General features: G+C 41.4%; 2 protein-coding genes across 3 annotated transcripts in view; both read right to left on the reverse strand.

The window, feature by feature from the left end:
• Nucleotides 1-260: 260 nt before the first annotated feature.
• On the reverse strand, nucleotides 261-3,056 carry CCNO (cyclin O). 2 transcript variants are annotated; one of them, XM_084628118.1, is made up of 3 exons: nucleotides 2,617-3,056; nucleotides 1,395-1,580; nucleotides 261-911 (listed from the first exon to the last, which is right to left on the reverse strand). In XM_084628118.1, the coding sequence occupies exons 1-3, from the start codon at nucleotides 2,953-2,955 to the stop codon at nucleotides 432-434; spliced, it is 1,005 nt and encodes a 334-aa protein (XP_084484244.1). In that variant the 5' UTR covers nucleotides 2,956-3,056; the 3' UTR covers nucleotides 261-431. The 2 variants fall into 2 exon arrangements, with proteins under 2 accessions (XP_084484244.1, XP_084484243.1); XM_084628117.1 differs by having other exon boundaries at nucleotides 261-938.
• Nucleotides 3,057-6,921: 3,865 nt separating this feature from the next.
• Nucleotides 6,922-19,998, reverse strand: part of DHX29 (DExH-box helicase 29) — a 35,059-nt gene continuing 21,982 nt past the window's right edge. Inside the window, exons 17-27 of the mRNA XM_084629346.1 lie at nucleotides 19,481-19,565; nucleotides 18,729-18,817; nucleotides 17,662-17,790; nucleotides 16,588-16,663; nucleotides 15,534-15,758; nucleotides 13,574-13,710; nucleotides 12,797-12,890; nucleotides 11,471-11,773; nucleotides 9,378-9,509; nucleotides 7,940-8,036; nucleotides 6,922-7,196 (exon numbers count right to left, since the gene is read on the reverse strand). Coding sequence (XP_084485472.1) covers nucleotides 7,141-7,196; nucleotides 7,940-8,036; nucleotides 9,378-9,509; nucleotides 11,471-11,773; nucleotides 12,797-12,890; nucleotides 13,574-13,710; nucleotides 15,534-15,758; nucleotides 16,588-16,663; nucleotides 17,662-17,790; nucleotides 18,729-18,817; nucleotides 19,481-19,565 — 1,423 coding nt within the window. The 3' untranslated portion in view covers nucleotides 6,922-7,140. The remainder of the gene's footprint in view (nucleotides 7,197-7,939; nucleotides 8,037-9,377; nucleotides 9,510-11,470; nucleotides 11,774-12,796; nucleotides 12,891-13,573; nucleotides 13,711-15,533; nucleotides 15,759-16,587; nucleotides 16,664-17,661; nucleotides 17,791-18,728; nucleotides 18,818-19,480; nucleotides 19,566-19,998) is intronic.

Below are 19,998 nucleotides of genomic sequence, written 5' to 3' on the forward strand. Positions count from 1 at the left end.
TTTATTAAGAAATGCCTATACAGTACTTTTATTCTTCCCCTGGCTGCTGTTAAGGTGTGCTTAGTGAACCATTTTCTAAATAATTAAACTTTACAGTACTTGGATTATATACACTATTTATACAATGAATGTAGATATATGTCAGTGCAATTAATATACAGTAACGAAATGTGCAAAATGTGATTTAATTTTTGTCATATATCAAAACCAACACTGTAGAGTTCAAATAAATACAAATATAATACATTGATTTAGTCAACTAAGCAAGAGAATGAGGCCAATACTGTCATCTTTAGAGGTATAGCAATTCATAGTTTATAAAAATACAATGCACTGATGAAAGGGAACCAAATTGCTCTGAAAAGGAACCAAATTGCTCACAGCTGCTTCGGATACCATAAGAGGATTTCAAGTGTGTTGGTTCAGTTAGCTTAACTTCCCAGCTGCAGGCACTTTTCAGACATCTCCAGGGGTAGTACATGTGGTAAAGAATCTCCGTTTAAAGACACCAGTAAATGCAGTTTGTCCGTGCAGTCCTGTAAAACCCGCTCCGGGTAGCCACTTATACGCAAGTCCAGTGGGTTTTGGTGGTGCAACATCTGGTCTGCCACTCCCAGGGAGCAAATGGCCAGAAGGGAGGGGGCATATTTGTTAAAAGCATAGTCGGCCATGCTAAGTTCGGCCATCCCTTTGGCCAGAGCTTTGGCATTGTTTGCCTCCCTGGCATCTGCCTGGCAGGACTCCATACGCATGTGGGTGAAGTGCTCCAAGAAGAAGTTGATGGTCGGTGCCCCCAGGTTGAAGTGTAGTTTGCTTAGGATGATGCATTCCAGGTTGCAGAGCTGCTGACGGGAGAAGACGTCGCAGCAAAGAGCTAGGAGCTGCTTCACTCTGGGCGGATGCACTTCCACCTGCAAGACACGCCAGCAGAAACATCCCTGCAGTGCAAGCAGAGCCCGGGAAACAAATACAGCATTGCTACACAGGCAGGGAGCAACCCGCTCCAAACAGGCAGAAGGCGGCTCTGAGCAAGAGGCCGGCCCTGCAGTGCATCAACTGCAGGCAGGCCACAGCATCGGAGAGCTAAACTATCACTGCCCAAGCGCCGCCCTTCCCCGCGCAGTGAAATGACACAAACCCAGCGCTGTGGGCCTGAAGCCTTCTTCAAAAGCAGAGGAACTTGCGCGACGCCAGCAGGGTTACGCGCCTGAGCGGTTTCCCCAGAGATCTCTTGTGGCATCAGCCTTGTTCCCAGAGCTCAGTTCACCTCTCGAGTTAGGAGGAGGGAAGCGTTTGTCCTGCGCTCCTTCTCTCTTCCCCGACGGTGCCTGACGTGCCCGTCATGTGCACCCAAGAGAAAGGGGCCCCCGCCGCCCGCGACTCATGCCTAGTACCTGTTTGCACGCGATGAAGAGGGAAGTGACTCCCAGCAGCTGGAAGCAGTCGGCAGCCACTGGGGTGGTGGTGAGGAATCGGTCCAGGGTATTCACTGCCAGGCACAGGGACTCGAAGGAGAAGCCGAAGTGCCGGTGCACCGGGATCAGCCAGCTGATCAACTTACACCGGGCCTCCGCCGTCACCTGCAGGAAAGAGAAGAGCTCAGTAAGCCACATGACACCTCTGCAAGGTGGGAATTGCCACAGACTAGGCTACAATGGTCCTGGATACTGTCCGGACAGCTAAGCCATAAGGCTGAACGATTTCAAGTGGCCAGACAGTGCTGGGAGGCGTTATTACTCACTCTGCCTCCCCATGGCCACCAGCAGGGCACTTCCTTGTACTGCGATAGCCTGTTTAGTCAGGATAAGGATCTGGGCACCTGCAATAGATCAGGAGGCAGCATACAATGTGCACTGAAGCGAGCCGGGGAGAGGGGCCTATGCAAAACCCAGCGCGGCCTGGACGTGTATGTACTGTACAGGCTAAACAAGGCTGCGTGTGCGAGGAATGGACAGTGACAGGCGTGCGCACGCAGGGTAGTGAGATGAAGGTGCGGGAGACTGGAAAGAGAGGAGGGCAGGGCGCACGGGGCGGTGCAGCGCCAGATGAGCGTGCCCAGGGGGCAGCAGGAGTCGATGCTGCGCACAGAGCCAGAGGGACACGCACATGGCACAGCAAGGGAGCCCGGGGCAGGCGATATACAGCACGCGGCGGAGGACAGCGCCCGGAGAGAGAGGCGGCGGCTGGGTGTCGATGAGCGTTTCCGCGTGTGCAGAGAGAGCGACGGCGAGGGGCTTGTGTGTGCGGTGATATGGCCTGGACGTGTCTATGGAGAGTCCTGTGTTGCGAACAGCACACAGCATGAATGCCCAGGATCGGCCTGCTTCAGACCGGGCTCTGTGGAGCGCCGAGAGCACAGCCCGTTGGGTGTCCGGGCCGGGCTGCGCGGGGGCCCGTTGGGTGTCCGGGCCGGGCTGCGCGGGGGCCCGTTGGGTGTCCGGGCCGGGCTGCGCGGGGGCCCGTGGGGTGGCCGGGCCGGGCTGCGCGGGGGCCCGTGGGGTGGCCGGGCTGCGCGGGGCCCCGTGGGGTGTCCCAGGGGGCTGCGCGGGGGCCCGTGGGGTGTCCGGGCCGGGCCGCGCGGGGGCCCGTGGGGAGCCCCGGGCTGCGGTGTCCTACCTGCGGCTGCTGGGCCAGGGGCTCGCGCGGGTGGAACTTGCCCTCCAGCCCCTTTCGGAAGCGGTACCAGCTGGCCCCGTAGTCGCGGAAGGCCTGCAGCTCTAGCCGGGCGGCGGGCTCGGGGCTGCCGGGGGGGCTGAGCCCCGAGGCGTCGCCCTGCAGCGGCAGCTCCCGCGGGCAGCTCGGGCACTTGCTCTTCTTCACGGGCGCCCGGAGGCCGAGGTCGCGGCAGAGGGGCTGAGCCCGCTCCTCGGGGGTCGCGCCCGCCGCCCGCCGCCGTTTGCTGGGGGGGCTGCGCGGCCGGCCCGGGCGCTCGTGGCTCAGCGGGCGCGTGACCATGGCGCTGCCCGGCCCGTGTGAGGCGGCTGCCGCCGCGCCCGCCTATTTAGCAGCCGCCCAGCCCCTGCTGCTGACATCACCCGCGGAGCTTTCCCGGCTAAAGACCCGCTCGGCGGGCTCGGCCGCCAGCGCCGCTCCGGCCCATCGCCCCGCAAGCCGAGGCGGGGCCAGGCGCTGGGGCAACGGGGCAGCGCTGCCACCCCGCCAGCAGCGCGAGTGTAGCCGGCACCAGGCGGAGCAGCATCGGCGCCGAGCCCCAAGCATCGCCGGCAGCGCCTCTGGGTGCTGGGAATGAGCCCGCCGCGGTTAGCGTGCAGCCTATGCGGGGGGGGGGGAGCCTTGCGAGGACACGTCTCACCCCTCCGGTATTGAAGCGCCTAAACCCCCTGGGCAGTGAGTTGGCCACGCCGTGGCACTGACGACGGGGCCAGGACGGGAGTGACCCTTCTGGGTAATAAACGCTGTACAGCCGGCTGGACACAGGGCTACAGCTGCTGGGGCTGGTTTTACCACAGGGGGCCTGCGCCCATTGAAGCCAGTGAGTATTGCCCGTGACTTCCGTGGGCATGGTAGGATCGGGCCTCTCCAGCCAAGCCTGGACAAAGAGTCGTCAAGGTCGGCGCTAAATTCCGAATGAGTTCGATGAGAGTGAGGAGCTTTTTCCTGCCCAGGGCTGAAGTAACGCCCGTTCAGCCTAGTCATTAACCCCCTGCCCCAGCAGTACGGCGCGTGCAGGCAGCCACGGAAGGGATGGATTTGTTACGAGACCCGGGATTTGTTTCGCTTTAGGAATCGAAAGCATCATCGGGAACTATCCGCAAAACCTCAGCGCCTTGCAGTGACTGAAACAGGCGTGAGGGGCAGGGAAAGAGACACGGCGGATGCTGAACCCCAGCGGCTGAAGTTGTTGGACTTTTCCAGCTGGGTTCTTTCGGAAGGGAATGACTGATGCAGTGAGCTGTAGCTCAGGAAAGCTCATGCTCAAATAAATTGGTTAGTCCCTAAGGTGCCACAAGTCCTCCTTTTCTTTTAACAAACAAACAAAAACTCCTGGGAATTTAACACCTGGGAATCCAACCAGTCTTGCTCTGTCTGAATTAGCGTCTTTATTCCAGATTTCCAGGTGATCCTATTTGTATACATATAAAAGCGATCAATTATTCGTTACACTTATAATAATTTGAATAATCAGAAATAACATTTCTTCATATTTTCTGCATTTTTGATTAAAACCCACTGGCTACTTCATTCAACATTTTATTGGCCAGAGAACCATTTAAATGCTGTAACACTGGGGAATGGAAGTGGTGGAATTATGTGAGGGCGTTACTTTATATAGAGATTTAAGGCAAATGTCTTCTGCCTTCCACCTTTCTGTCCGGCAGTTTTTCAGGTTCGCCTGTTGCCAATTTGCACGAGGGGATCTCATATATTTCAGTTACTTCGTATTGCAGACCATACAGAAGCACTATCCAGGACACACGAATCTCTGAAAAAAATCTTCCATATCACCGGTGTTACTTTTTACTGACAGGGGCTGGATCGCGTTATTCCCAAATTAGAGTCATGGGCAGAGCAGGGAAACGGCAGCGTCTTTCTTTAGGGACCAATTGAAACGAGAGCCACGCCTAAGGCTTGTGTGCCAAGCAGCTGCTCTATCAATGGTACCCGGATGATGGGATTTGAGCACGCCTGCTGTGGGCCTGGAAAGGCGCATAAGGAGGGCTCCCCAGGGAGTGAATGAATAACTCCAACGAATGAGCGCAGAAGCAGGGAGGAGAGGAGCAGGAGGAGGTAGGCCGGCCCTCCACGTTGAGCCATGAGGCCAGGCGATTCTCCTGGAGAACAAAGCAGAGCACTACCTTTACAATAAAATACATTCTCCAAAGAGCTGCACAGAGACTTCTCTTTGAGATCACAATCTGTTATACCTAGTTTATGTCTGCTAAATGCTTTACCTAGATCAAAGTTGCTGCCGAAGGGCTGAACTAGAACGTTTATCAAAAGATCACACAAAGGCTGTTTCTTTACACAAGGAGCAAGGATCAGAATGGAGTGAAATGAGCTGTAGCTTGTGAAAGCTTATGTTCAAATAAACTGGTTTGTCTCTAAGGTGCCACAAGTATTCCTTTTCTTTTTGTGAATACAGACTAACAGGGCTGTTACTCTGAAAAGTGCATTATAGAAGCTGAAGGCGGCTATAATCATTTGTAGTTTCTGTACCTATGCTCTTCCATGTAGCCGGTTGACCTCTTCTTTAGTAGATATTTTCCAATAGCTTTCATGGGTAAGATTTCTTATTAGGAATTTCAGTAGCCCCCATTGGAAAAAAAAAATACAAAGATGGCACCTTTGGTTAAATAGGACAACACGTTTTATATATAGTATTGTTGGTGCAGTGTTCCTCCCAGGATGTCAGAGAAACAAAATGGATGAGGTAATGTATTTTATCAAAGTCTGTTGCCACACACAAACTTTAGAGCTTATACAGGTGGAGAAAAGCTCTATGTAAGCTCTAAAGCTGGTCAATCACCAACATAAGTTGGTCCAATGAAAGATATTACCTCACCCCCCTTGTCTCTCAAACATACCAATGGATGAGGACTTTGTCCACTCACTGCTGTGGAATTTTTAATCCCACCAACATTTGCAGATATAAATGGCAAACTTTTATTCTTCAGAAATAAGACTGATTTACATTTAACATGCCACATTATATACAGGTGAGAGAAAAGACATCTTTTCTGTAATCAGACTACTGAAATAAATTTCTTATTTGCATGTCAACAGGAAAAAGATGTAAAAGGTAAGACCTACCAAAGCAATCAATAGGAACTATTAAGCTGAATGGTTTATCATCTTGAACTTTGATCAGTAGGATTGCACATTTAATATTTTTATTTAAAGGTGGTGTCATGCACAAAAAGTGATCTGCATATAGGTTTGAAAAACCCCTCTGACGATAAAAGCATGAATACACCTAGAAAACAAAAAAATGATTCTGGCTCCAAATTAAAGGGTTAGAAGTGATATTTTCATTGTAGGACATTGAATAAGCCATTGCTTTTTATAAAAGGCAACTCAGTACACTTTATAGTGGTGAAAGAAAAAAAAAAAGCACTGGCCAACTTCCCTGGAAGCTCAGAACACCAGTAACCTTTTCACAACCTAGGGAAGTGTAGCTGGGTGGAGAATTTGGCTACTTTTATAGAATTCTTACTAAGTCACACTTGGCTGATCATCTTGCCTCTTTTAGTGGTCTTTAACTGCTGCATTTTTTTCTTATAGCATAGCTTTGCAAATTTGTACTGTTACTGCCAATGAATGTCTGTTAGATGGTTCAACATATTCTGGTCTATTTTGTATAGTGTGATCGTTCAAGAGCACGTTGGGTTTTCCTCCTTGCCCTGTCTTTCTCAGGTGGAAAAAAATACTATTAACCCCCCTGGAAATAGGAATAATTATTTATTAAATGAAGAAAACTTCAGCATTAGTCTTCAGTCTGTAAATACTGTATTCAGGCCCAACAGTGTTAGTTAGGTTAATAGGAGAAAGGATTTTGAAATCCCAATGAAATTCCCAAGCTGAAGACTGCTGATCTGCAGTTTGTGTTCCCAGGTTTTCATCTCATCAGAGTGAATCATATAGAAAAATGACAATGTTCTTAAAATGTAATGCTTAAATCTGCTATGGAATAAAGTCTACAGCTTAAGGTACAAAGCAGTGAAGTAATGTTTTGGCAAATGCACAAAAATCTGTTTTGTTTTCAGTTTTTACATATCTAAACAGGACAAGCTATTTTGTATAGCAGTTGAAAGCTATTCCATACAGATTCAGAACCTGATCATGAATTTCTCGTACATTACTAATAAATACCTTAAACTGAAACAAAGCAAATTTGATTTAGTCATGTTCACTTTTATGTTGAAAAGGTCTGAATTACTACCATCGTTTATACATTCAAACAAATGGCACCAAAATTTATTGTAAACATAATACATTTATGATCATAATTAAAAATGACCTACAAAATTACTTCTATGTCAAGTTCATGCAGCATTCCCAAGTTATGGCTGGTATCAACCACATTTTAAACATTGAAATACTTTAGCTGAAGTCTTTTTTAAGCATAATTGTTTTCCTGCCACTATTGAAGCTTTAATAGCTTGTTACTGAGCTCCAGTTTCAGCTGGCATTCTCTGTTTTTATCAGTTCTTTGATGATGTGTAAAATCTTGTCATCTAGGGAGAAAAAAACAGAAGTTAGTGGGAAAAACCCTAAATTTAACAAAAGGAGAGAGATGGGTATGTAACGCTCAGCAATTTAACACGGAAAGCTTTAATTAGCTAGGCTGTGTCAGACTCAATAGTGAGGCAACAGTGCATTCCCTGAGAGAGCTGGAGAAAGAGAAGAGACCAAGACTTTCACAGATACATTTCACTCCAGTTGGGATTTTAAATTTCTTGACATTTCTCTGAAGCTTTAGACGCATGGATTATGCCCACTTATCCCTTATTATTCTGGGGTTGTCATGTAGTCCCTCCCACACTATTTACCTATAAGTTTATCAGTCCATTGCACATTGTCTTACTCTCTACCCCCATAGCTGGGCCACAGCTGTATGTTAGAATTCATCCATGCCCATGAGAACACCCTGACAAATGGAAACTAACCTCTATTACTGCTACCATTAACATTATCATTGTAGAGAGTCAGTCTATGTCAGATACATCTTTAAAGAGACAATTACATATAGCCCCATATTTTTGGGGTGATGCCGTGAAGGAGACCTAGGTTCAGTAATGACCTTTTGGGTTTCTATTTCTTATGAGAGTTGAATTAGGCACACCATGGCTACAATGTGGTCTCTTGAGCAAGGATGAAGTGTATTAGTATATTTGTTTAAAGAACTATACACATGTTGTACATACACAATGTATATTTATCTCACTTTTTTATGTTGATAGTATAGCAATACAATTACCTTCAAGTGACATTTTAGGATTTTCAAGTTTTTTCTTTAAAACAGACTCAATGAGAACCCTCAGTTGTTTGAAAATTACTGCAATCTTCACAGGGGCCTGTAAAAAGAAGATAAGAGAAGATTAATATATTTGCATTTTTCTCAAAGCAGTTTCTTATTGAGGAAACCCAAGATTAAAGCTTAGCCATCACACAAGAGGCTAAGGACCCAATCCTGCAAACAATTATGCATGTGCTTAATTTTTGTGTATTCCTAATGAGGTCAGTGGGACTAAGCATGTATTTAAGTTAAGCACATGAGCAGTCCCACTCACTTCATTAGGAGCAAGGCCTAAAGTAACTCAAAGTGCTGACCAGGGATTTAATATCACTGCCTGTACATTACAGACCAACCTTATAAATATACAGAGTGGGCAGGGGGAGTGAGGAAAAAAAATTATAGACATAACAGACATGGTAGATATCTGATACCCCCTGTACTCAAACTATCACCTGCCTGCAGGCTTTAAAAAAAACTTATGTAGAATTGCCCAGGAAAAATGTGGATCTCAAATTGAATTGGTTAATAAGAACATATGATTCTCTCTCATTTCAGTCACACAGCTTTCTGGCTGTGTTACCTGTCCTTCCCTCAAAGAAAGGCCGATCTTAAAAATTGAGTGTGTGTTGAATAACAAGTGCATGCAGTCATTAACTGGTGTTTCCTTGTCACAACATTTGTATCTCATTCTGAGTTTCAGGGAATGCTTACATAAAATTAGCAACATGCACTCTTCCTAGGGTGTAGCATGAGGTGCAAATGAACAGAGCTAGAAGAAAAAAATGTAACCAGCTTGACAGCAGGTGCGCAACTCTCGTATTTCTTCAGGTGGCCAGTTTTCACTTTCAGCCTCAGATTAAATGCATTCAGAAAATGTGTGTAGAATGTCTTCTGTTTCGAAAGAGAGCACAAGAGTGTTTATTTTAAATCTTAGATGTTTCTCACAGCTTTCACTTGCAAGACTAATCTCATCTGAGATGTAGATCAATGAGATTACTCAAGGGTTTAAAGTTAAGCAGGTGCCTACACATTTACAGGACTGGGACCTATGGCTTCAAAATGTTCCAATTTAATACATTTTCAGTTATGACACTTACTGAAAGCAAGTATTTCCTCTTCCCCCAAATCAGGTAAATGTGCGTGTTTCCAATAGTATCTATTCTCATAATACCTCAATCTTTCTTCATGAACAAAGGCAAACATTCTTTTTTAAAAATAGCATGCAATTACTATTAAAATTACTTTTGCTATTTCTTGGAAGCAAATGACCTTATTACATATGTAACAAAATTCCCATTATTTCGCTTAACTATCTTAAACTCACACTTCAACAATATGTTTCAGGTACAAAATGCACAGCCATTTAAAGGCACAAGAAATAACCAGAACATACATGTACCTGAAAATGGATCCAGCCATCAACAGACAGGAGGCGTTCACGGTGCTGAACTTCTATGTCTCCACCAAAAAGTAAAACTGGAAAGGGGGAAATTAAAGTAGTCTCTCTCAAGTACACCTTGGCATATCTTATCTGCATATAAACACAAACGAACAAAAGCATTTAAAAACTACAACATCAAACTGGAATGCTACTTTCATGAAGCAAGTTGTCAATTTTTTCCCCTCTGAGACATCATTACATATGCTACTTATGTTAGTAAACAGTGAAAGAATGTAGGCTATGCCCAATTATTTGCCCTATACTTTGTGTGATATCTGTTAGTCTTTAAGGAAGGGAAAAAGGCTTATGCCACTGGGAGAAATTTTCCTTTCGTGATCCTTCAGAGGTGAAATTTAAAGAGCACTGGACGAATAGGAAGACTACAATTATGTAGTTAAGATTATAAACAAAAAGATAATGGTAGCCTACAGCAGACTGTACAAAGGCTATGAATATACAGCTGAATGTGCAGTGTTGAAAGGGAAATAACATTTATTGGAATTTGAAAATTTAAGCGGGTACAGTCAGAAAATTAGTTTAATCCACATATACTTAGAGATGCATGCAGTCTATATGCACGGCACTACTGTTTTTTTCAGGCAAGCCAGGATCAATATTGCTTGCCAGAAATTGTTTCCTGATCCAGTGAACGTTTTCAATGCAAAAAACCCCTATTAGATTTAATGCAACAAGGGGTTTTATACCGAAAGTCTCAAAATATACACATCAAAAATAAAGTTTCTTTTAGAATGTTTTTATAAAAGCAGTCATAATATAGATGGTTTTACTCTCTGAGCAACTGAGGGGACTATACATACATTAATAGGTCTGAAATGTATTAACACTGATCAACAGTATTTTGTTTGTATAAAATTTATCAAACAACATGTACTGAACAAGGTTTCTTTCCTTGATAATCCCATTCCCACTGACATGCCTGGGCCAACCCCCCTCCCTGAGATTTGCTCCTTTTGTCTCTTCTCTTCACCTGTGCTTTTAGGCTTGGCAAATCTTACATTTCTTAAAGTATTTTTCCCCCTTTTCTTGAAATCTATTACTTTCAGTAACTATTCCTAACTTGTTCTCAGCAGTCTGTCAATTCCCTTTCTAATTTTAGCTGTTGTCCTACATCTTGCTTTATACTGCAAGCTCCTGGGGCAGGGAATGTTGTCTGCTCTATTTGGAAAGAGCTGTGTGTACGTACTGCATTAAATATCAATAGTTAGCTTAATACTGCCTTACAATAAAATGTCCATTGGTACGACAACAAACACTTGAAAAGAATTGCTGTATAATTTTTTTACACTGAGATGAAACATACATCTTCACCAAAGAGACACCACACAGATAAGCGTGTGGAAGTAGGCGGGAAAAGGTGAGCGACAAAATGCAGCTCAGTTGTGAAGTTCAGCATGTCTTGGATTTCACAATTTTTGTGAATATGTTTAAACTTAAGCTAGTTAGTTAGTATTTCTTCAGGACCGAGAGAGGGCATGCAAGGGTTTAAAAAGGCCCTGCTGAAGCATGTTTTAAGGACTTAGAGGTGAGTAGGGATAGATAGCATAGTACAGGTCAAAGTACGACTGTGTTACTTTGACTACATATTTTTGACACTTCTAACTATGTCACCAAACAGAAAAGTGATCAATTTTTTTTTTTTAAAATAAACAGTACTATACACAATACATTAACGCTTTGTGAAAAGTTGACTGATAAAGAGTAGGGTATTTTCATTTGTAAGCTTGTCAGTTTAGTCAATATTAGATTTATTGGCCTACATTTCTAGCCACATTTGTGTGTGCCTTATTTAGGACCTGGTGCTTTTTTTTAAAGCACACGGATTTCAGGGACAAGGCATTGATGGCTCTTAAGATGAACTGGAGATCCAAGTATATTTCACATTATGTTCCATTTATATAGCACTACAGGCATGTAAGGTGTTTGCAAATTGATAAGTCCTGGTCTAATGGCGTTTACACCAATGTGCAACTGCTTTCAAGATTGTCACATAATTGCCTCTAATTAATAAGATATAAATACAAGATCCTTACCTTCTCTTGGTAGAGCAGCCATCCATATGTCTGCAAATCTCTGTTTACAGAGGAGGGATGCACTTGTGCTTTACCTTGAGCAGTTTCCACCATGCATGCCAATTTCTCTGTGATATCTACAGATTTCGTATACATTATCTTCCCCAAGTTGTCATATAGCCCAGCAGTCAGCACTGCTTTAAGAAGGGCTATTTCCTGAAGAGAAAGGGATTGTGTGGTTCCATTTCCTTCCCACCTATGATGAGTTGCAGGTGCTGCAAATCCTGCTGCCCTGACCACCTTTATCAGTTCTTGTTTCACATCCTGAAATTAGTTTTGATCAAAACAGGTACATTAATAACTTAAGAGTAAAATACTGATTATAAAAAGGGACACTATCAAGCCACCAGCACACTCAGACTCCTCCCCAATATTCCCAACTAACAGTGAAGAGACTCGGAGACTTATCTAGAAAAAATTAGTCATATCTGCCGAGGCCTTGGAATCCTGGCTGCTTGGATGAGTAACCGAAACAAAATCAGGATTTTAAGATTCAGACACTGAGAACGTGGGGCTGAAAGTGATGCAAGTATGTCTCTGTTCTCCCAGCTATTTAGAAGACAAATTGACAGCAAAAAATGCACACCTTTATGTTACGCACTCTTCTCCTATTTCCTGAGGATCAGTCCTGGAAAGGACTATTGGAGCCTTAATTTTGGAGGCAAAAATGCATTTAGAAAAGTCAGGATTTGGCATCACAGAATCATAGAAATTCAGGGCTGGAACGGACCTTGAGAAGTCATCTAGTCCAGCCCCGCATGCTGAAGCAGGACCATATATACCTAGACTATCCCAGACAGGTGTTGGTCTAACCAGTTTTTAAAAACCACCAATGATAGGGATTCCACAACCTCTCTTGGTAATCTATTCTAATACCTATCATCTTCCAAGCTTGACAGTGAAATACAAGTACTTAGTAAATATAAGGAATGATACAGTCTAACCATGTGTTATTTTATTTACCCTTCTTAAGTAATATTTTACCTTACAAGTTTTATTTTGTGTAAGGTGCTGTAGTATGAACTTCGTCAGAGCAACTCTATGCAAAAGATATATATCAATGGGGCTTGCACCTCAAAAAGTGTAAAGGACAGATTTAGCCAGTCTCAATAAGAATCTAAGCTATCCACCCACTCTCAAAATTCTATTTGCCCATATTTGTTATCTTGTCTGTATACTAACATGAGTACTGTATATCACTGCTTTAAAGTTATATGCTGAATTTTCTGAGGGAAATTAACAGTCATCCTTCCTGGGCAGAATCACATGGCTTGTATCTTGATATACCTCCAGAGTTAACAGCGAGGTTCTGTTAAGAAAATTCCTTCTGCAGTAAGCCATTTCAGTGCGATACCCTCCTTCTTGACGAGCCTTTTTCCACCTAGACAAAAAATCTTGGTTTACTACAATTACAAAAGTAACACTGATGGCTATCACAAAGAGAGGAGGAATCCAAATTCAAATACATAAAATAAGTGATAATGGCTCTTACAAAGGATCCTCCAATGACTTAATAATAAAACACTAACTGGTATCATCCGGATCAACAATGTATGTCCACCAGATATCAGGAGAGGACAAGCATTTCACAGCATGTAAAATTACATGCCCATGAATAAACAACGGTGTTTCTTCTATAAACTGGCAGATGATTGTATGTTCGGACAGTTGCAGACAGAATAGCAATGTTCCTGGCTGAAAGTCATGAAGAATGTAACTTTAATGGGTAGTTGTTGGGGTTTTTTTGGGCGTTTGTTTTAAAGTGTAGCTCACTACAAAACAGCTACAGAAATACCGGAAGCATCAGGACACCACAAGCAGTATGCTTCTGCATTGCTTGCCATAAGTGGTGTTAGAAGGCCAAGTGACTAACCAGCTAGGCCATTTATTAATGCTCAAGTAGCATAGTACTTACCACACATTTCTGCTATTATAAAAGGAAATTTACAAAACCATTTAGGATCATGTATTTAATAGCAATATTTAAAGGATACAACATTACTGACAGTCAATCAAAAGGTTCTATTTGCTTTAAGTTTTAATATTTTAGAAAAGATTATTTACCCTAGATATGCACTGTAAATTGTCAGATGATCTGAGTTTGCCAGTGCCAGGGAAGATTTTGCAAGATCTGCTTCATCTTTTCTACCAATTGGTGTAGTAAAAGGGGATTTTTCTGTCATTACAGCAGCTAAAGTTGCCTGTAATCAATAGCAACATATTAAGAAGTTAAAGTATAAACATCATATAAATAAAATTTAAATTATTATTAGGCTTCAGGCTTTTACCACACTAAAAATCAATCTAGATTTCCTGTTTCAACAAGACTTATCATATTCCTTGTCTTGCTTCACACTAAGTCACAAGGATAGAGTGATTGCATTTTATATAGTATGTTACAGTGTCAGATTCACTGAAGACATTGTACTTACATAGCACCTTGAAATATTTTAAAAAGTACTTTCCTGCCATTAGTTTATCAAATCTCAACACTTGTGTGTGTGGCAGGTAAGTATTTTTATACCTTTTCATAGATAGGTAAAATGAAGGACACAGAAAATAAGTGACCTGCCCCAGATCAAACCAACTCAGTGGTACAAATGGGACTAGAACCATAGAATCTGAACTCCTAATTCCCTTTTTTAACCAAGGGATCACACTTCCTCTTACTATGTACAGTCAACTAGGATTATGTGAAAAGTGTAAAGACAGTCTATTGTATAATGATAATTTTAAGGCTGAGCTGAGTCATGTAACAAGACCTGATCAGGTGTAATAGTAGAATAAAGTGCAAATCTTTGTCTCAGATCTGCACTTCATGGTAGTTCCTTGATTTAGTAGAATTTTGTAATAGTGATGTTCCTCTCACACTGTTTCTATATCAAGTACAGTGATATCAGAATGATGATACTTGAAAATTACTGAAGTACTATTTTAGTAGTGAAGAGAGGCATTTTGATAAATGGATTGCAAAATTAGCTAGATTCACTCCTAGGTCTTTGATGGGAACTCCAGGCTCTTATAGTGAAATAAATATTGAATAGTTGCATCCTGAGTATTTCATTTATATAAAAGTTTCCCTAAACACAAAACCTATACACAACCATTTGTTGGTTTTTGCTATTTTTTTGGCAACTAGTGGGATTCTGTTTTACACAGGGGAATAGATTAAGTTGTATATGGTGCAAAGGATCTAAATTGCATTTCAGCTATTGCTATATTTGCTGGGGGGGGCGGGGGCAGTTTCCAGCACTAGTTGGATATGGTGAAAATGGGTGAAATGAGTTTGCTTTAGAAGGGAAGAATGTGTGCTGCAGATTGACACTACCTTGAACTGTTTGTTTTTAAATAATTTAAAGAGGACACTAATCTGAAGTCTGTCAATTTAAAAAAATGAATTAAAAAGTAGTTTCATGTCCCACATTAGCACCTGAATGCAACAAAAATCATAAGGTGTTTAAGATTTTGAAAGTATTTTCTCTCCCCTGTTGCTCTGTGAAACAAAACAAACAGGAGAGACTGAAAATGGAGTACGCACAAGTAAAACAAACTGAAAAATAACTATCTTAAGTACTGCTTGTAACAACAGTAGGTCAAAGTTTCAGACAGATGCAACTTCAGTTGTCATTGTCCCTTTAAAATCGTGAAGAAGATAGTTTATGTTAACACTGCACTTCATAGGCTCACTAATAGATAGAATTGGAAGAGTGACTAGAGCACTGAGTCTGGCCACTTTCTTTTGTGTGCATGGGGACAGGAGGTGAGGGAGAGTATTGATAAATAAAAATACCAGTCAGCTTTCTTAAAAATAAGCATAGAAACAAGAGCACTAACCAAAAATTGCATCTAAGTGATATATATTTTTTTCAATGTGTTGTGTCCCTATTTCCTATATTTTATTCCAAGAGTTTTTGTAAGAAAGAAAATTTCACAGAAATTCACCCATAAAAATTCACTCTCAAGGTTTTTAGCATTGTTTTTATCATAACCATCTAGATGAAAACAGCAATACCTGTCAACTTACCACAGGATCTAAGCAACCAAATATAGCACCAAATATAAGCATTTTGCCAATTTTTACGTTGACAGGTAATGCTGCAAGGTGCTGGCCCAATGGAGTCAGTTTGGGCTCACTTAATTCACAAGCCCCAATTTTCCGTAGCAGGTTCATTGCATTGCTGATTACTTGGGGCTGTGGAGGGTCTAATGCTCTGGAGAGGAAATCCTCAGGAGAACCAAGATTGCATTTCTGTGGATTAAATGGATAGACAATTCAATTTAAACTATCTAGAAGATATTAACCAAAAGATAACAACAAAAACAGATATTTTAAAAACGATATGTTGCCTATTCAGTCATTCTGAGATCAATCATCCTCCTCTTCCCCCACCCCACTCATTCATCTTCCTCATATGTGCCAAGTCTTCCCTGATGCACGACTGCAGCAGGCCAACACAGTGACATTAGGATGACTCCACTGTAGAGGGAGGGCCAGAGTGCAGAGAAAGTGAACAAGGGATTATGCACCCATCATGCACAGCTTCAATCTGGCCTTTTATTGCAGCGCTACAGTAGTGGTGATGCATTGGCATGGCCGGTAGTCTGGAACTTCATGAATCTATTAGCCCAAATTTATATGTAGAAGGTATGCACATGCCTTGCACCCCACTTTCCTTGGTTGGGAAAGAAGGATTCCATCCCTCTGCTTAGTTCCCTTATGCACAGTCCATATACTTGGTAATATGGACAGGGACTGGGATTTGGCCTTTTAACAGGGATTTTTCTTCATAAAACATTTCCTTCAGATTGACGTTTGGAAGAAATGCGAACAACAATTCCATTCTGCAGATTAGATGGTATTATATACTAATAGATGAGTGTACACCCTCGCCCTCCCCTCAGCAACATGCTCTGTATTTTTTAAAGTGAATATATATAGTGGATTTTCCACTAACAGAGGAAACAGACATCTCCACAGACTCAAGCAACCCAAATAGTAGCACTAGAGCAGGACACACACCTTTCTGGCTGATTCTAAAGGAACAAAGGTAAGAGAAATTCAAGAAACAAGACTATACCATAATATGAAGGCATAACTCTTCTAAAGGCACACGCAGTATTTCTGGAACGGAATATTCCATGAAACTTTCAAACCTGCAACACCACAATAATAAAGACACACAGTATTACAAATTTCAGTGTAACAAGCCTTGACTTAAGGTTTCAAGTCATCTTAAATTACAATCCCCTGTTTTCATTTGCTTGTTTTTCAGATAGACATTCATTCTGGGGGTAGATGCATGGGTTTTAAAGTAAAGAGTGAGAAGACTATATTTCCCCTTTGTGAGCTAAGCATGTGCACACGTCACGGGAGGGTAGGGTGAAGGTGAAGGATAGTGATGGACAATGGGACACTATTTTGAAATAATTTCTAATTTGTTTTTGCTCATGGTTAATTCAAATAAGTGGAACTTCAAACTTTACATGTGGCTAAACCCTCAAAATAAAGGTTATTTTATATATATATATATATATATATATTTTTTTTAAACTGAAACATAGTTAAGGGCCAAATCATTTTCAATCAGATGTAATAAAAAAAAGGAGTTCTAGGTTTTTAGTTACGTTGTTGCTCTCCATACTGTGGAGCAGTATAACGTCATAGGTAGTTCCCCTGCCCCGCATCCATAGATAGCCCACTTTAAATCTATGGATTTGGAAGATAAGGAGTTAAACCTCAAGATTCCAGAGCTAGGATTTGTTTATATTGGACACTGGGGCAAATTTATGGTGATGTTTAAAACAGAATTTTACAATTTAATAATGCTTCAGTTATGATTCTTTCCCCCCCACAATTTTTTTTTTTTTTAAACAGGAAATGAAAAATTTGAGTCACCTCTGTTAAAGAAACATTAAGGCTATAAATTCAATTTGAGAAAAAGGCCAGGAACTGCAAAAGTTAAGGATTACACAGCACAAAGTCATCTATATTACACACATCAAGTACACACTTTTATGAGAACCTGAACTTTTGTATTTCCTCACTTCAGTTTAATTTGTAACCACTACACTGCATTTTAACACAGGCTTTTGCAATTAATACTGTAACAGTTGCCTGACTTACAAAATCTTGCTCATTAAAGTTAACATACCTGTCTCTTGTGTACATTCGGAAGCAGAATCCATCCCTGACACGTCCAGCTCTCCCTTGACGCTGCAAAGCACTTGCTTTACTGACAAAGGTCTCTTCCAAAGAACTCATTTGGCTGCTTTCATGGTACCTGAAAAAGCATTTGCACAGAATGTGTAGATAAGGACTACTGTCAGATTCAAATTCTCAATTTAAAATTGATTTTTAAAAATAAAATCACTCATTGTAAAAAGTTATAAAACTTAGTTTTGAAAGCCTTATTTTGTAAGCCTTACACATGATTGATTAGGTCATTAATCAAATGTAGATGATAGAGGTGAAAGAGACCTATTGTATTAGTTCATCTAGTCCATCTTCCTGCCAATGCTGAATTGTTTAACCACACTTTTTCTAGTACTTTGTACATTTGAGGTAGACCAAAGCCAACATCTCAGTGTCAGGAAGTTATGGAAAAGGTGATCTACCTAAAATTTCATCCCATTACTTCTGGTTGTGCATTCCATCATCTCTAAATAATTCCTCTCCCTGTTCATAACTGTGACAAAGTGGGAATTTTTGTAATATTTTTATGAATCCTATGTGTGCCTCAGTTTCCCCTATTTGATACATTGTTACCAAGTGGGGGTGAAAAAGGGACTAAGTTTGCTCTTAGGACAAACTAAGATACATAGGTGGGTGTCACCTCCCTGTCTTGGTGGAATGAAGAATTCTTAAGGAACTGGTTGAAACTGTCTTAGGTAAATGAGGGGGCCAAAGACATAATGCAAGCTCCAGTGATTCACTGATTTCCCTGCCTCTCAGCAGGGGAACTTTGCTTCGTTTCCATCTCCAGAAAAAAAGATTGAGCGGTATGAGGTGGGGGGATAAGTGTGAGCTCTGGCAGAAGCTGTAGGATGGTTTTGTGATTTGGACATAAGGCCGTTATCATCAGACCACTCAACTTACTTTTTTGATCAAAGCCTGAATTTAAACCTAGATCTGAAGAGGTACAAACCTAGTGGAAAACCCCTATGGAATCTATTTCCAAAAATGTACACAACACAAAGACTTAGGAAGATCAACCCTTACCTGTTTTCTTTTGTTCTCCCAGTGTCAATTACAAAGACAACATCTGGTATCGTAATACCCGTCTCAGCTATATTGGTTGCCAAAACAATCTGCAAATGAAATAGCCATACCTTCAGATAAATGAATTAAGGAAATAGTCCTTCTATAAGTTTAATTCCTTTAAACTCAGATTTGGAGAGAACTTGATAAAAAGTGATCCCTACAGAAATGTCTGGGAGGACTAAAGAGATAAAGGGGATCTTTACATGTTTTTGTACTAGTTTTTCATTGTATAATTGGTTTAAACTGCTGCTTGCACTTGCAAAGGTTGCTTGACTTTCCACTGAACAATTTGTCATTAAGTCAAATAGTCTTTCACAAGCTTGTGTGTATAAAGGTGTACAAAATACTTCGAGAAAAGATTCCTAAAAAAGATTTTTTTTAGGAAGTGACAGGGATCCATTTTTTATACAACAGAAAGTTACAGTAAAACAAAAATTACTAAAAACTAAATGTTTTTCTGTTGTATATAAAAGATTTAGTATGATGACTTGACAATCTTTTGAAGTTAACTCGTATCTGGCCCTGAACACCTTGTTAATAGAGTACAATGCTCTGCTTTCAGCAAGAGAATTTCAGAGAACTCACAGTTTTATAAACTGTGTATACGAATTCTCTAATAAAAAAAACTTACAAAGAGTACATAAAGTAGAGGGAGCAAGAAGATGATTTATATTACAATAGTGACTTTTACATGTTTAAACATACCATACCTTTCTAACTCCAGAAGGGGGCAATGTAAATGCAGCTGCTTGATCTTGAGTTGAAAGAATAGAATGCAGAGCTATTAACCTATATCTGAAAGAAGGAGACATTATTTCAACAATTAAGTTACAACTTTCAACAAATGTTTAAATAAGCCTGAGGTAATGCTGGTGGGTTGAAGGAAGGAAAGAGAATATACATAAATAATAGTAAGACTTTGTATTACTATTTACATAATACTAAAAATAAATGCCAGTAAAATATGAAAGGAAAAACGTATGAATGATAATACTTGATATGGTCATTCTCCAGTTTCGTGGAGATGGGCGAAAAAAGAGTTTCTACCATTGTTATGCAATTTTATATTGACTCTAAACTATAGTGACAGTATTTTGACAGCTCTAGCAAAAAGGAAGAAAGTGTCAGTTTTTATTTCAGAATTAAAATGTTCAGAAGCTCTTCACTGTTAAAGCAAATAAGTTCATTTGGAGGAAAAATAAGGAACTTTTGATTGCAGAAGGATCTA

This window comes from Lepidochelys olivacea (assembly GCF_965140295.1).
Source record: "Lepidochelys olivacea isolate rLepOli2 genome assembly, chromosome: 5".
Lineage (NCBI taxonomy): Eukaryota > Metazoa > Chordata > Testudines > Cheloniidae > Lepidochelys > Lepidochelys olivacea.

Excerpts from the sequence above, each read along its gene's own strand:
- CCNO (XM_084628117.1), bottom strand. The coding sequence starts at position 2,955 with ATGGTCACGCGCCCGCTGAGCCACGAGCGCCCGGGCCGGCCGCGCAGC. Across the intron at positions 1,581-2,616 it reads CCCTGGCCCAGCAGCCGCAG|GTGACGGCGGAGGCCCGGTG; the intron begins GTAGGACACCGC and ends TCTTTCCTGCAG. Across the intron at positions 939-1,394 it reads TCTTCATCGCGTGCAAACAG|GGATGTTTCTGCTGGCGTGT; the intron begins GTACTAGGCATG and ends CTTGCACTGCAG.